The sequence below is a fragment of the Bos taurus genome, chromosome 19, assembly GCF_002263795.3.
Source record: "Bos taurus isolate L1 Dominette 01449 registration number 42190680 breed Hereford chromosome 19, ARS-UCD2.0, whole genome shotgun sequence".
Classification (NCBI taxonomy): Eukaryota; Metazoa; Chordata; class Mammalia; order Artiodactyla; family Bovidae; genus Bos; species Bos taurus.
Window position 1 is genome coordinate 47,025,167 of NC_037346.1, and position 12,811 is coordinate 47,037,977.

The window sequence follows — 12,811 nt, forward strand, 5'->3', positions numbered from 1 at the left end:
AGACTTTCCTCTCCAAATATTTGCTGTCTTGTCAGCAGTTTGGCTCTTTGTATTTACATGAATTTGTCTTAATTTTTCTTTTTATTCTTAAAAACCATTGAGAGAGGGATTATGCATGACCAGGCGTTTTGAGTTGTGTGTTTGCTCCGTAGGTCAGGCCCTACTGTGTACATAGAGAATGAGATTACTTATGTGTATGTAAAGAACGGCCCTCACTTCCTTTCAGAATTTCAAATGCAGGTCTCTCTCTTCCTGAGTTGATGGGATGAGGAAGTTTTTTCTATAGTTGCCTGAAGATGGTGGACTGAAGAACCCAGGAGTTACGAAGATTAGGATGTAAAATAAGCACAGCATTCCTTGAAATCTAAACAGGAAAAAGTGAGCATAATTTGCCAAGAATTGTATCCATTTCTGGCAGCCATGTTCCAAAAGGTTTTGAGCCGCATTTCTTCCCATCTGTCGTCACTCGTCCACCCCCGACCACTCTGCCCAGCTGGCTCTGCCTGCCTGTTCTGTGCCCTGTCTTACTCTGTCTCATACTCCTTTTGACAGTGAGCACCATAAAAGATACCTGCAGCTCAGGCATTTGACTTTGTGATTGTAAAGGTGTTAACAGAGCTTCCTTTTCACTTCTGAGGTGGTAACACAAAGCCACACATTGGAATGTTTGATTCTGAACATGGAGAAGCCTCCTGTAGCATTAAGGGAGGGGAAATGCGTGCAGTTAAATCCCAAGGTCAGTTGGCCAGATCACTGATGTTTGAGACTGGAGGACCCTGGCCCTTAGCCAGTTAGTGACTGTCTGGGAATGAGGGTGTTGATGGGAAGCAGACAGAGAAGAGGGGGACATCAGCCCTGTTATCACCCCCACCACATTGAAGAATTGATCATATCCTGCTAAAAGCACCGTGTACATACAATTTCAGCTTTCCCTTGTTCCTTATTGTTTGTGGAGATGGTACCTATAGTGAAAATTGGTCCCTAAATTAAAACTTTGAGATTCTAGGTTTAAAATAGAAGCTACACTTACAGTGTTTATTCACTTGGTGGTTTTTGTGGGTTCCTGTCAGTAAATGATACAAAAATATCTGCTGTTGGAAATTCTGGAAGCAGGTCTATACCTCTGTTTTATAAATTCACTAGAACTTGGATTTGAGCTTTTTCATTTGATAGCTTGTTCTTTCTTAAAGGTGAAGAATTTTCACATTAAAATTAGTTATCTCATTGCTTCCTGTTGCTGTATTTACTAAGCTATAAAATTTAGTAGTTTGGCATTTACATAAAAGTATGTAATGTTTGGGATTTGCTTCAAAGGAATCTGGGGGAGATTAAGAGGGGTGTACATGAACAAAGATTGCCGTGTTGACAGTTACTGAAGCTGGATGATGTTTACTTGGGGGTTCATTTTATGATGTTTTTCTACTTTATATTTGAAGACTTTTTTTTTTCATGGTAAGAGTAAGGTAGAAAGGAAGCTACTGAGAAAATTAAATTGTTTGAGTTTCTGTGAAGGTTTAAAAAGTAAAAATTCTCCATATTGGTGTTTCTAATCACTGTCATCCTCATATTATGTCCCAGAAAGATACAGACAGAATGTGAGGACTTAACAAATTTTAAGTGAGCATTTGCAGCATTTGGTTGTTCCAGAATTCTTCTACATGGAACACTGCTTTTAAACAAGTAACCCGTAGAGTAGGCCTTGAGAATCATTTTTCTCCACGAGGATTTTATCATGATGGCGTATGCAATTATGTTTGTTTTTTAAACACAATTTAGTGCAATATCTTCTATTCTCCCTCCCAAAGTCCTTGATAGGGACTTAGAATGCTTATTATGTGGGTGAACAACTAGTCTATTTCTTCATTTATAGATGGGGAAACTGAGACCCAGAAAGTGATATGCTGAACTTAAACTATTAAGGGACAGTGTCTTCTGTATTCTCATTATTTGACCACAGTATTACTTTGCATTTGGATAAGTCCAGCAACCTCTGTTTTTCCTCACCACAAACAAGAACTTACTTCTTCCCCACCATTTCCACAAAAAAGTTATAAGTACATTAAAAGATCATTTTAGAATCAAGATTTTATTTATCCAAACTCATATTTAAATTATGTATATTAAAGAATTAAGAGCCATGAAAACCTGGGATTCAGGGAGGTTTTAGTGGCATTTGGATGAGCTATTCTTTTTATAGATTCTTTGATCTATATTTTTATTTCTTTACGTTTCTTTCCCCATGCTCCCCTTGTGAGTTTTCTGTCTATATTTTCATTTTTCAGTGTGTGTTTTGGCTAGACACTTTCATTGTGAAATAATAATCTAGGTCAATGGTCTTAATAATTTTAAAATGACTATTAAAAGAAATAGCGTAAAACTAAACTTCTTAAAAAAAAAAAGCCCATCATCTGAACATTTTCTGCCTCTCAACTCTTATGATCCCCTTTCAGCTATACATTTAGGTTTTTACACCAGAAGCACAGCAGGGTTTAAAATAGTTTTTCACAAAATTGATTTTGCCAGCATGAAATCTGCAGAGGTCTATCTGTTATCTTTAGAATTCTGCCTTCCAGCTGTGCCATGGCTAAGACTCCAGGCAGTGAGGAGAGGCATATTATTTGGTTTCCTAAATGCTAAGAGGCACTTACCTTCCACACCATACAATTTGGTATGGTTGGCTGTCCAGCTAGTCTTTTTAGAGGTCAGGAGTTGGGTGGGGAGGGAAGGAATTCAGATGAGGATTGAGTTGGGCCAACAGCTAGAAGTTTATTTGGCTTTTAGGCACTATTTGTTAGTCTTCCATAAGCCCCTGATCATCCTTAAAGTAGGAAATATAAAATGTACCTTCATAATTTGAACTTTAATGTTACCATTGATTATAATTGTAGTCAGTCTAGATTTCCAGAAGAGGCTACCTTAAGAAGACACTTAATAGCCACTCCCCTCAGAGATTTATACTGGCTCCTGAATTCATTTGGGTTTTTAAGAGTTATTTATTTTAGAGACTGTTTCTTCTGTCAGCATGAAAGGAAATCACACCACTTGTATTTTAATGTTTGTTGCTACAGCTATCATAAAAGGAAATGCACTTCTGTGTTCCCCCCCTTCTTTCAAACACTTGCTGAATGACATTTTACACTAGGCGCAGGCCTGGAAAAGAATGCTGGCGTGGGTAAAGTAGGAACGAGGGAGAATATTTACCTCTCTCAGTAAATAAGAAATAGGACATGACCACCTCCTTAACATAGAGTGTCTTTATCAGCTGGATCTAAGTTGGCTTTCAGATGTTAAGATTCAGATATTTTAATTTTCATCAAAGTCCTTAGTTTGCCTTTTTGTACATGTCTTAGATTTATACAGTTGCTTTTCTAAGAATTTTTATTTCCCTTTTGTCCAGGTATTTACCGCCAGAGTGTTTTGTGGTTGGGAAAGAACCACCAAAGATCTCAAATAAAGTTGACGTCTGGTCAGTGGGTGTGATCTTCTACCAGTGTCTTTACGGAAGGAAGGTAATGAGGACGGCGGGATGTGGTGGCGTCTGTCTCGGGGGTGCATGTCACAGTGGCGCTGTGTGCATTCTTCCCTTGGACTAATCATTGGGTCATACAGAATGGAATCCCGAAAGCTGTGGCTCGAAGAAAATACAGACTTAATTATAGAAGCTTTATGCATAGAAGCAGAAATTTCCAGTTCCAGGGCATCTAATGAATTCTGCTGGGCTGTTGAAGACATCCTTTTTTCGCCATTCACAGTTAGATCTAGAGAGCCCATGCTCTACAACGAGAGAGCCCATATGCCATGAGTAGAGAGGCCCAATGCAGCCAAATAAATAAGTATTGTATATATATATATACACACACACACACACACACACACAATCTTCCCAAGATCCATTCTTGAGGGTCGTGAGAACTGAAACTTGAAATACCTGCAAGGCTTCTTACTCCCAGCCACCCCATTAGCATAAAGTACGCTTCGTATTTCTATACTGGTGCCAGAAAGTACTTATTTTTTGTTACTTCTAATAAAGGTAATATATTATTTGAATAAGTGAAAAGCTAGGTATTAACTACACATAATGAATTTTCACATTTATGTTTTCCTTGTGAGCATAATATCTTGTAAATGTATATACTGGGATCCATTGTATATTTATACTCCTGTTTCTGCTACCAGTACATTTGTATGTTTCAACGTTCCCCACTGGGCTGTGGGTATAAACTATTTGGGAGTTCTGCAACTCACTTAGATTCCTAATACTTTGATTACAATCCCCAGACCAAACTGTTAATTCAGATTTCAGCCTAGTCTTTACCTTCGCTTTGGTCTTTGTTTCTTTATCGTACCTATCTAACATTCAGAAACTATTCAGAACTAATGGGGTTAATTATTATTTATACTCTGGTATTGTAGAAGTGCTGCAATAATGGTGGCTGAGGTTATCTAACAAGAACAGCAATCTCAGTAGAAACACTATAGAGGACACCAGGTGTGAACTTCTTTCTTAGGAGTTTATCAGAAAATAGCGATTTGTGGCACAGATGAAGCCACTCACTTAGTAGCCCCAGCTCTCCCACCCCCCAACTATGTCCTGATCCCTCTCCTCTTTCACTTCCTTCCTACCTTTTTATCTGCGTCTTGGGTCCATCTGTGGCACACATACATATTACCACTTTGGGCAAAAGAGGTTGCTGGTTCGTGTTCTGAATCTTCCTTATCTTTGCTGTAAGCAAAGGCACTGTGCTATAGCAAATGCTGCTTCTGGTCCCAGCTCTACATTAACCTAGATGTTGGAACTTGAGGAAATTACTTCAAAAGCAAGTTACTTCAAATCCACGCCTTTCCATCCTTTATCTATAAAATGAGAGAATTAGAGGAGATCATCCCTAAAGTTCCTTCCAGCAATTCTTGTGGAAGTATATGTTTACCTTTCCCATCTCTTTGCTTTTGAATTGTGTTTTCTTTAATTTTAACCAGAGGTCTACCTTTGTTTGTTTTTTTATTTGATAGCCTTTTGGCCATAATCAGTCCCAGCAAGACATTCTACAAGAAAATACTATCCTCAAAGCTACTGAAGTGCAGTTCCCGCCAAAGCCAGTAGTAACACCTGAAGCAAAGGTAAGTTTTGACCCATTGGCCAACAGAAATGTCTACTTTGCCTTCTCTATTATTTCTTTGGGTGATTTCTCCAACCTCTATCTTCTTCTCCCCGTCTCTTCCCACAACAAATATTTATTAGGTACTTAGTATTAGACAACTTCCCAGGTGGCACAATGGTAAAGAATCTGCCTGCCAGTGCAGGAGAAGAGGGAGACGTGGGTTCAGTCCCTGAGTGGGAAAGATTCCCTGGAGTAGGAAATGGTAACCCCTTCCAGTATTCTTGCCTGGAAAATTCCATGGACAGAGGAGCTTGGCGGGCCACAGTCCATGGGGTCACAAAGAGTTGGACATGACTGAGCGACTAAGCACAGGTGGAAGTACTAGACACTGTTCTGGGTAGTGGAGAGAGCTGTGACTGTACAGCGATGAACTACATAGACAAGGTTTCTGTCCTCATAACATGTATGTTTTACTAGGTGAGATAAATGGTAACTAAAAATGAATACCTTTCAGATAGTGATAAATATTATAGAGAAGAAATCAGACTAACGGAAAGGGAGAGGTGGGAACCTCCTTTTTTGATGTCATGGTAGAGAAGGTCTAGATGATGAAGTGACTTTTTTCAACAATCTTGATGGATGTGAAGGTGGGAGCCATGTGTAGACTTGGGAGAATATTCTGAACAGAGAGAAGAGAATGAAGCTCAGATGTGAGTGTGAGCTTAGCCAGTCCCCAGAGCAGGCAGAGCAGAGGAGAGCGGAGAGAGGCAGCAGGATGGACTTAAGCTTATGGGAGGCAGTTGAAGGTTTTTGTCCGGCCAGCCATGTAATCTGATTGCTCTTTCAAAAGCCTACCCTGGGAGCTGTGTAGAGGGAAGATTCAAGGCAAAAGGTGTGTATTTGAGTTGGTATCCAAGCCAAGAAAACTGTCGAGCTCCAGATACCTCACTAAAGAAGCTTCATTTTTAAAGGTCAAGGACCACTATGTTCATTTCTATGAATTTGTTATCTTCCAAATGCTTTAATAAAGCAACTGCCTATAGATGTCTTTGTTTTTGAAAAACCAGGAATTGTATCAATTAAACATGGAAAAACAAAAAATCCGTAGTTCATTTTATGTTTTTAGATATATTAAAGTAGACTTTACTTTTTAGAACAGTTTTAGACTCACAGCAAAACTGAGTGGAAAGTAAACATTTCCATATACTCCCTGCTGCTGCAACCCTTCTCCCCTTGCCCTGGCACACTCCCCCAGCGCACAGCCTCCTCCACCAGAATGTCAGCAACCTGCACCAGAATGGTGCATCTCTACAATCAATGGACCTCCATCCAGGCATCATTATCACCCTAATGCAAAGTACAGACTTTGAATGATACTATTTTAGAAATAAAAAAACTGATTCAGCTGTTTAAATAATTATATTTAAGGTTTTATTAAATAGAGCTATCTGGTTAAAAAATAGGAGAAGACAGATAATGTATGTAAGGGCCTCTGCCAATGCAGGGGACACAGGTTCAATCCCTGGTCTGGGAAGATCCTACATGCTGTGGGGCAGCTAAGCCTGTGTCACAACTACTGAGCTCACGCACCTAGAGCCTGTGCTCTGCAACAAGGGAAGCCTCTGCCCAGAGAAGAAGCCTGTGCACCGCGACTAGAGAGTAGTCCCTGCTCGCTGCAACTAGAGAAAGCCCTTGCACAGCAATGAAGACCAAGTATAACCATAAATAAACATAAAATTAAAAATAATTGTAGAAACTGAGGCTATGTAGCTCTTCATACCCAGCACAAAGGAAACGTCCCTGTTAGTAGTAAATTAGGAATCCAAATCAAACCCCACTCACAGTAAGCCTGTATGTTTGCAGAACTCTTGGGGAGACAAGTCCTGGTCAGATGCTCCTTCACTTAGATGTGTGCCTGATCATTTGCTTAACGACTTTTCAAGGGAGAATAAGATACACCGAGAGAGCACTTGCCAGCATGTGACACACGGCAGTGTTAGTGTCATCACACCACCTTTCATATGCTGATGGTTTGTCACTACAGTTTTCACTTCCTCAGGAAGTTCCCATGAGACCAGATGCAGAACTATGAAGTTAGGCTGTGCCCATGCATACCAGCCAAGGCAGGGAGAGATTTTTCTTTTGGTCTTTGTGCTCTGGGGACAGAGATCTGTAGAGGTCATGCCGCATTCCCCCTCGGGAATGGCTCAGGCACCTGTGCTGGAGAAGGAGTCGGTGGCCACAGAGCAGCGCTGCATCTGGCACGTCTTTTCTGGGTCTGCCTAGTGGTTTCCAGGCAAGGCCCTAAGCCCCTTCTCTTTAGGACACTTTTGCTCTGGGCCCTGGCAGCTGCTACAGAACCTCCTGGGTTCCCTCTTGGGGTGCCAAGATTATCTCTTCAGGCTTCTTCAAGAAACTTTCCTTTCAGGCGTTTATTCGACGATGCTTGGCCTACCGAAAGGAGGACCGCATCGACGTCCAGCAGCTGGCCTGTGACCCCTACTTGCTTCCTCACATCCGAAAGTCGGTCTCCACGAGTAGCCCTGCTGGAGCTGCTATTGCGTCAACCTCGGGGGCGTCCAATAACAGTTCTTCGAATTGAGACTCACTCCCAGCCACAGACTGTTCGACACACAGAGTGGACAAATGGCGTTCAGCAGCGGGTTTGGAACATAGCGAATCCAAATGGATCTCATGAAACCTGTACCAGGTGCTTTTATTTTCTTGCTTTTTTCCCATCCATAGAGCATGACAGCATCGATTCTCAGTGAGGAGAAACCTCGGGCAGCTCTGGCCAGGCCTCGTAGGAAAAGGCCCCGCCCAAGGTTCCGGCGTCAACGGCCACTGCGTGTGGCTGCTCTGAGTGAGGAAAAAATTAAAAAGAAAAACTGGTTCCATGTACTGTGAACTTGAAAACATGCAGACTCAGGGGGGTCCCTGATGCAGTGCTTCAGATGAAGAATGTGGACTTGAAAATACAGACTGGGCTAGTCCAGTGTCTATATTTAAACTTGTTCTTTTCTTTTAATAAAGTTTAGGTAACATCTCCTGAAAAGCTTGTAGCACAAAGGCTCGGCTGGGGATGGTGTTTGACTTCGGAGGAAAAAAGTTGCTATTGCCCGTTAAAGGCACTAGAGTTAGTGTTTTATCCCTAAATAATTTCAATTTTTTAAAACATGCAGCTTCCCTCCCCCCCTTTTTTATTTTTGAAAGAATACATTTGGTCATAAAGTGAAACCCGTATTAGCAAGTACGTGGCAATGTTCATTCCAATCAGATGCAGCTTTCTCCTCCGTCTGGTCTCCTATTTGCAATTGCTTCCTTCATCTCAGTAGGGAAAAAATTGAGTGGGAGTACTGAGATGTGTGGGGTTTTGCCATTGGACAAAGAATGAGATTAGAACTCTGCAGCTTGGAGTCTCTCTAGGTTTTCAACTATTTCTTCACAATTTGAACACTTGACGGTTGTCCCTTTTAATTTATTTGAAGTGCTATTTTTTTAAATAAAGGTTCATCTGTCCATGCAGTCCTCTTGGATTCTCTGAATGTAGTAACCATTGAAACTGTTCCAAGGGCAGGCAGAACTCAGGCTGGGGAGCCAGTGCTCCAGGGGGCAGGGCTTCCCACCCTCAGACCCCGTGCACTTGCTGAACGGTGTGCGTTTCTCGTTAACAGTTACTGTAAAACTTGATCAGCACATAAGCTTTCCTCTGTTAGATCTTTTGACAGGAAACAACCTCCAGCCACCTGAATTATGTGGGTATGTGCTGGGGTGTGTGTGTGTGTGTGCGCGCGCATGCACACATACACACACACACACACACACACACACACTTTGTCTAACTCACTTTAATAGATTGATTGATTGAGTGAAGTTAAAAAATAATCTCAAAGGAAATAGGTATTTCAAATATGAACATTCTTTTGGAACTTTTTCTTTTTTTAATGTGGTTGTTTCTGAGATGGATGATCAGCTGAAGACAGAGCTGAAATGGGAGCTGCGTGGCCCCACCATGCCCTTGAAACAGCAGAACACTCGACAGTAGAGGGGGAAGGAGGCCAGAGTCTGAACATGTGGTAGCCAGCTTGGAATGTTACTGACATATGTGGCAAGAGGGCTCAGCCAGAAATATTTAAAGATGCAGCACTCAGGCATGCGAGTTGCCTGGGCAAGGGGTGGGCTGGGGGCGGCGGTGGCGGCAGTCAGGAAGGGTAGAGAGCGCTCAAATGACTCACAACCAGTATTTCTTTGACATGTGAAGAGTACCAGTAGTGACACATTCTCCAGGCCCTTTATGGACCTGCCCCTCCCCAGTGTCAGGCTATGTTAAGGGAGGATGGAGTGTTCAGATTAGAGAGAGGTTCATGGGCAGGTGTTGTCCTGTGGAACTCTGAAGGGAAGGAAGTCAGCTCCTGAGTGCTTATTGCCCCCCAGCTTTCCAAAGCAATCTTACTGCAATATATATATTTACGCACATGTGTGTATAGTATCTTTTTTTCTTTAACCGTTACTTTCAAGCTGCTAAGCAGAGTACCCATGGGGTCTCAAAGGTTGAGCACAACACTGTAAGGATGGTGTCTACATAGGTGAAGAGATGAATGAAGTTGAGACCATGTTTAAACTTACTCAAGACAATAAGTTCTATTCCTCTTTTCTTCTCTCTCATTCAGTGATCTTGAAGAGTTGTGTTTTGTTTAATTTCTAACTTTCTTCATGTTGAAGGGATGCTGCATCTTTAAGCCTTCCCTCTAATTTCCTGCCTCCTTTCCCCCAGGTTCTTATGAGCCAAGGTGTAGGACTGTATTTGGTGATCTGTCTTTTCTGCCCTCATCCTGAAGAAGGGGTGCCCTCTCTTCGTGCTCTTATTGGGCCTAGGGCTTGGCTGGAACTGCCTGGGCTTGGTTGAGTCTGGGCACGGCCTCTTTCCAATGCATGGATAAGCCCCAGGGGCAGGCAGAATGGTGACCTTTTCTAGACTTGTAAGTAGCCAGTGAAATCACTAAGTGGAGTTCTTCCATGACATATTTTGTTAATATGGGTTTCACTTTTTCCAAGGATAATCCCTTATTGCCACAATGTTGATTTCCTTTAAACAATGACAAAAAAAAAATGTGTATTAATTTGTAATTATCCCAGCCAGACTGTTTTGGCCTTTCCCAATTTGGGGGGTGGGGAGGATATTAAAATAAGTTTTAAGAAGTGACTTTCCTAGCCTCTTGATTTTACTCTAGTTCTCTAGCTTCAATCAGGGCCCTCAGCACCTAGGGGTGTAGCTCAAGGACCCCTGGCAGCTGGCAGAGTCCCAGTGGATGTCACAGTCGTGATGGGAATGTGTGGGTTCATATGACATCTGTCACCCTGATGTGCCAACAGCTAGAGTTGTGGGTGGGAATACCCACAGTGAACAGAACGGGGAAGGCCCAGCCGTGACCATGAACTCATAATTCAGGGCTGGAGGCACTGGGCACAGGAAGACATGAAATGCAGAGGTCAAAGAGAAGGAACTGGGCTCTCCATCTCCCATCACGCACAGGCAGCTTTAAATGGAGTCTCGCCAGTCAGAAATTTGTGATCCCCACTTGTGTGGCTGGCCTGGACGGGTCTGCTGTCTTTTTTAGAGGGCTTGTTTTTTGCTTGCCTTTTAGTCCAGGAAGGACAGGTTTTCCTCCAGCTGCGAAGACTAGCAGTCAAGGAGCTCTTGAGTTTCTTAATTTAGAAAATAACTCCCTTTAAACATAGTTATCTCCTAGAATCCTAGAGCTAGAAGCAAGCTTTGGCCTAGCTCCTTGCCCCTAAGAAGGCGAAGTTTACAACTAATTTGACTCACCTTTGGCAGTCTTTTGCTTTCTGAGAGTCTTTCCTTCTCTCCAGCACGCATCATTCCTGTCACTCAAGCCCTCTTCGCCTGTAATTAAAACCCACCTGGGGTAAGTGGGGGAGAGACAGGATGCACAAACTAGCTATGCTGTTTTAGTTTCTGAAGGCAGAAGTTACGAGCCTCGCCTAGAGATTAAGAGCCTGGGTTTTAGAATTAGGTCTGGTTCAAGCCCCGCCTCCACTGGCTTTAAGAATGTCTCCTTGCATGGTTAGAGTAAGGAGTAGAAGTGAGGTATTTAAAGTACCTGGCACACAAGGGGGGAATCAAAAAATGTGATTTAAAAAAGATAACAAGATTTAGTGAGACCAAGATTGCTGGTTGAGGCTCAGAGCCTTTCTACTCTCCAGGTTGTCAGGAGGTTTTGCCTGGGGTTAGGATGCAGACCTTGGGGAACCTTCCTCTCAGTCTTGAGATTCACTGTCAACCTCTATCCTGCAAAGTCAGCAGTCTTCTCTTATCCCGCATTCAAGACTGCTCTGGGAGGAGGCATCTTACAGGCCAGCAGCAGCAGTATCACCTGGGAACCTGTTAGGAATGTACATTCTCAGCCACCCTCTCCCCTTATCTGTCTCCCAGATGGCATGAGCACTGAAGGTTATAAGCCCTCCTGACCTTCTCATCCACCTTAGCCAGGGGGCAGTTGGAGGGTGGCTCTCACGGCTTGTCTAAACTCACCCAGCTGGAAGACAGAGATGGCTTTGTTTTACTTTTGGTGTTGGGGATAAAAATCTGCTTTAAGCTCCAGGCTATCCTGGGACCAAACATCATACTGCTAATCATACTTCTATAACCTTTTACAGGTGCCTTGCTACCTAACAGTATTCTCAAGTCATTCATTTCTTCTGGCAAAGCTTCTTACCTTTGGCCTTCTCTTAAAAAAAAAAAAATGTGTGTGTGTGTGTGTGTGTGTGTGTGTGTATAAACTCATCCTTCTTGTGAATTAGTTTGTCACATTTTTCTCTTTACATGAGGTTCCAGGGCTGCTGGACGATTGAGATCTGGGTCTGCTTGTGAGTCTAGCCTGGCAGTTGGGATCTGGGCCGAGACGAGTAGGGCTGAGCTATAGTTCCTTGGAAGGGGCTTGGGGAGGAGCGAGCTGCAGAGAGGTTGTGGGGAGAGGAGGGGGGCTCTGTGGGTGGTTTGGGGGAACCTGCCAGAGGCTGGCAAAACAGGCAGGCCTGGGAGCAGGGCTGGGATATGGTGGGGGCATGGAATAAAGAGACCTATTGTGCTGGGGAAGCTCGCAGGGCCGGAGTGTTGGGCAGGAGACCCCATGGTGTGAAGGGGTCAAAGAGCTACACGCTGGCTGACTCAGCCCCACCCATCCCTGGCCACCAGGCAGTCCTGCTGGGTGTGGTGGGAAGTGCCTGGCAGAGAACTGTGGGAACCTCAACCTCCTTGGCCTCCAGGCACTGCCTGCAACTGCAGTGGCGTCTGTGCCGTCCCAGCCTTTTCACCCTGAAGGCAGCTTGGGTGGGGGTGCCGAGGGCAAGACTCACAGAGGGAAGGGGCTCTCTTCTGCTTGGTAGAGAAGTTCCTCAGCCGTGTGGCTTCCCGGCCTAGGGTGGGCAAGGTAGAAGCATCTCGCTAATTTTGTGTATGAGGAAACCAAAGCCCAGATAGATTTGGTGACAGCTAGGAAGTAGAGGGAGCTTCCCAGGTGGCTCAGTGGTGAAGAACCCACCTGCCAGTGCTGAAGATGCAGGAGACACGGGTTTGATCCCTGAGTCAGAAAAATCCCCTAGAGGAGGGCACGCCTGGTGAGCTACAGTCCATGGCATCGCAAAGAGTTGGGCAAGATTGAGTGCTGAGCCATAGGTAGAGGACTGAAGGG

At 43.6% G+C, this 12,811-nt stretch overlaps 1 protein-coding gene across 8 annotated transcripts in view; it reads left to right on the forward strand.

Annotated features, from left to right (window-relative positions):
• The window catches only part of TLK2 (tousled like kinase 2), a 123,896-nt gene extending 113,594 nt beyond the window's left edge, over positions 1-10,302 (forward strand). For 6 of the 8 annotated variants that reach the window (XM_005220906.5, XM_059878147.1, XM_059878149.1 and 3 more), the window contains 3 exons: positions 3,398-3,509; positions 5,011-5,118; positions 7,528-10,302. In XM_005220906.5, the coding sequence (XP_005220963.1) occupies positions 3,398-3,509; positions 5,011-5,118; positions 7,528-7,701 (394 nt within the window). In that variant the 3' untranslated portion in view covers positions 7,702-10,302. The other 2 variants (NM_001192827.1, XM_059878146.1) reach the window with 2 other exon arrangements.
• The last annotated feature ends 2,509 nt before the right edge of the window (positions 10,303-12,811 follow it).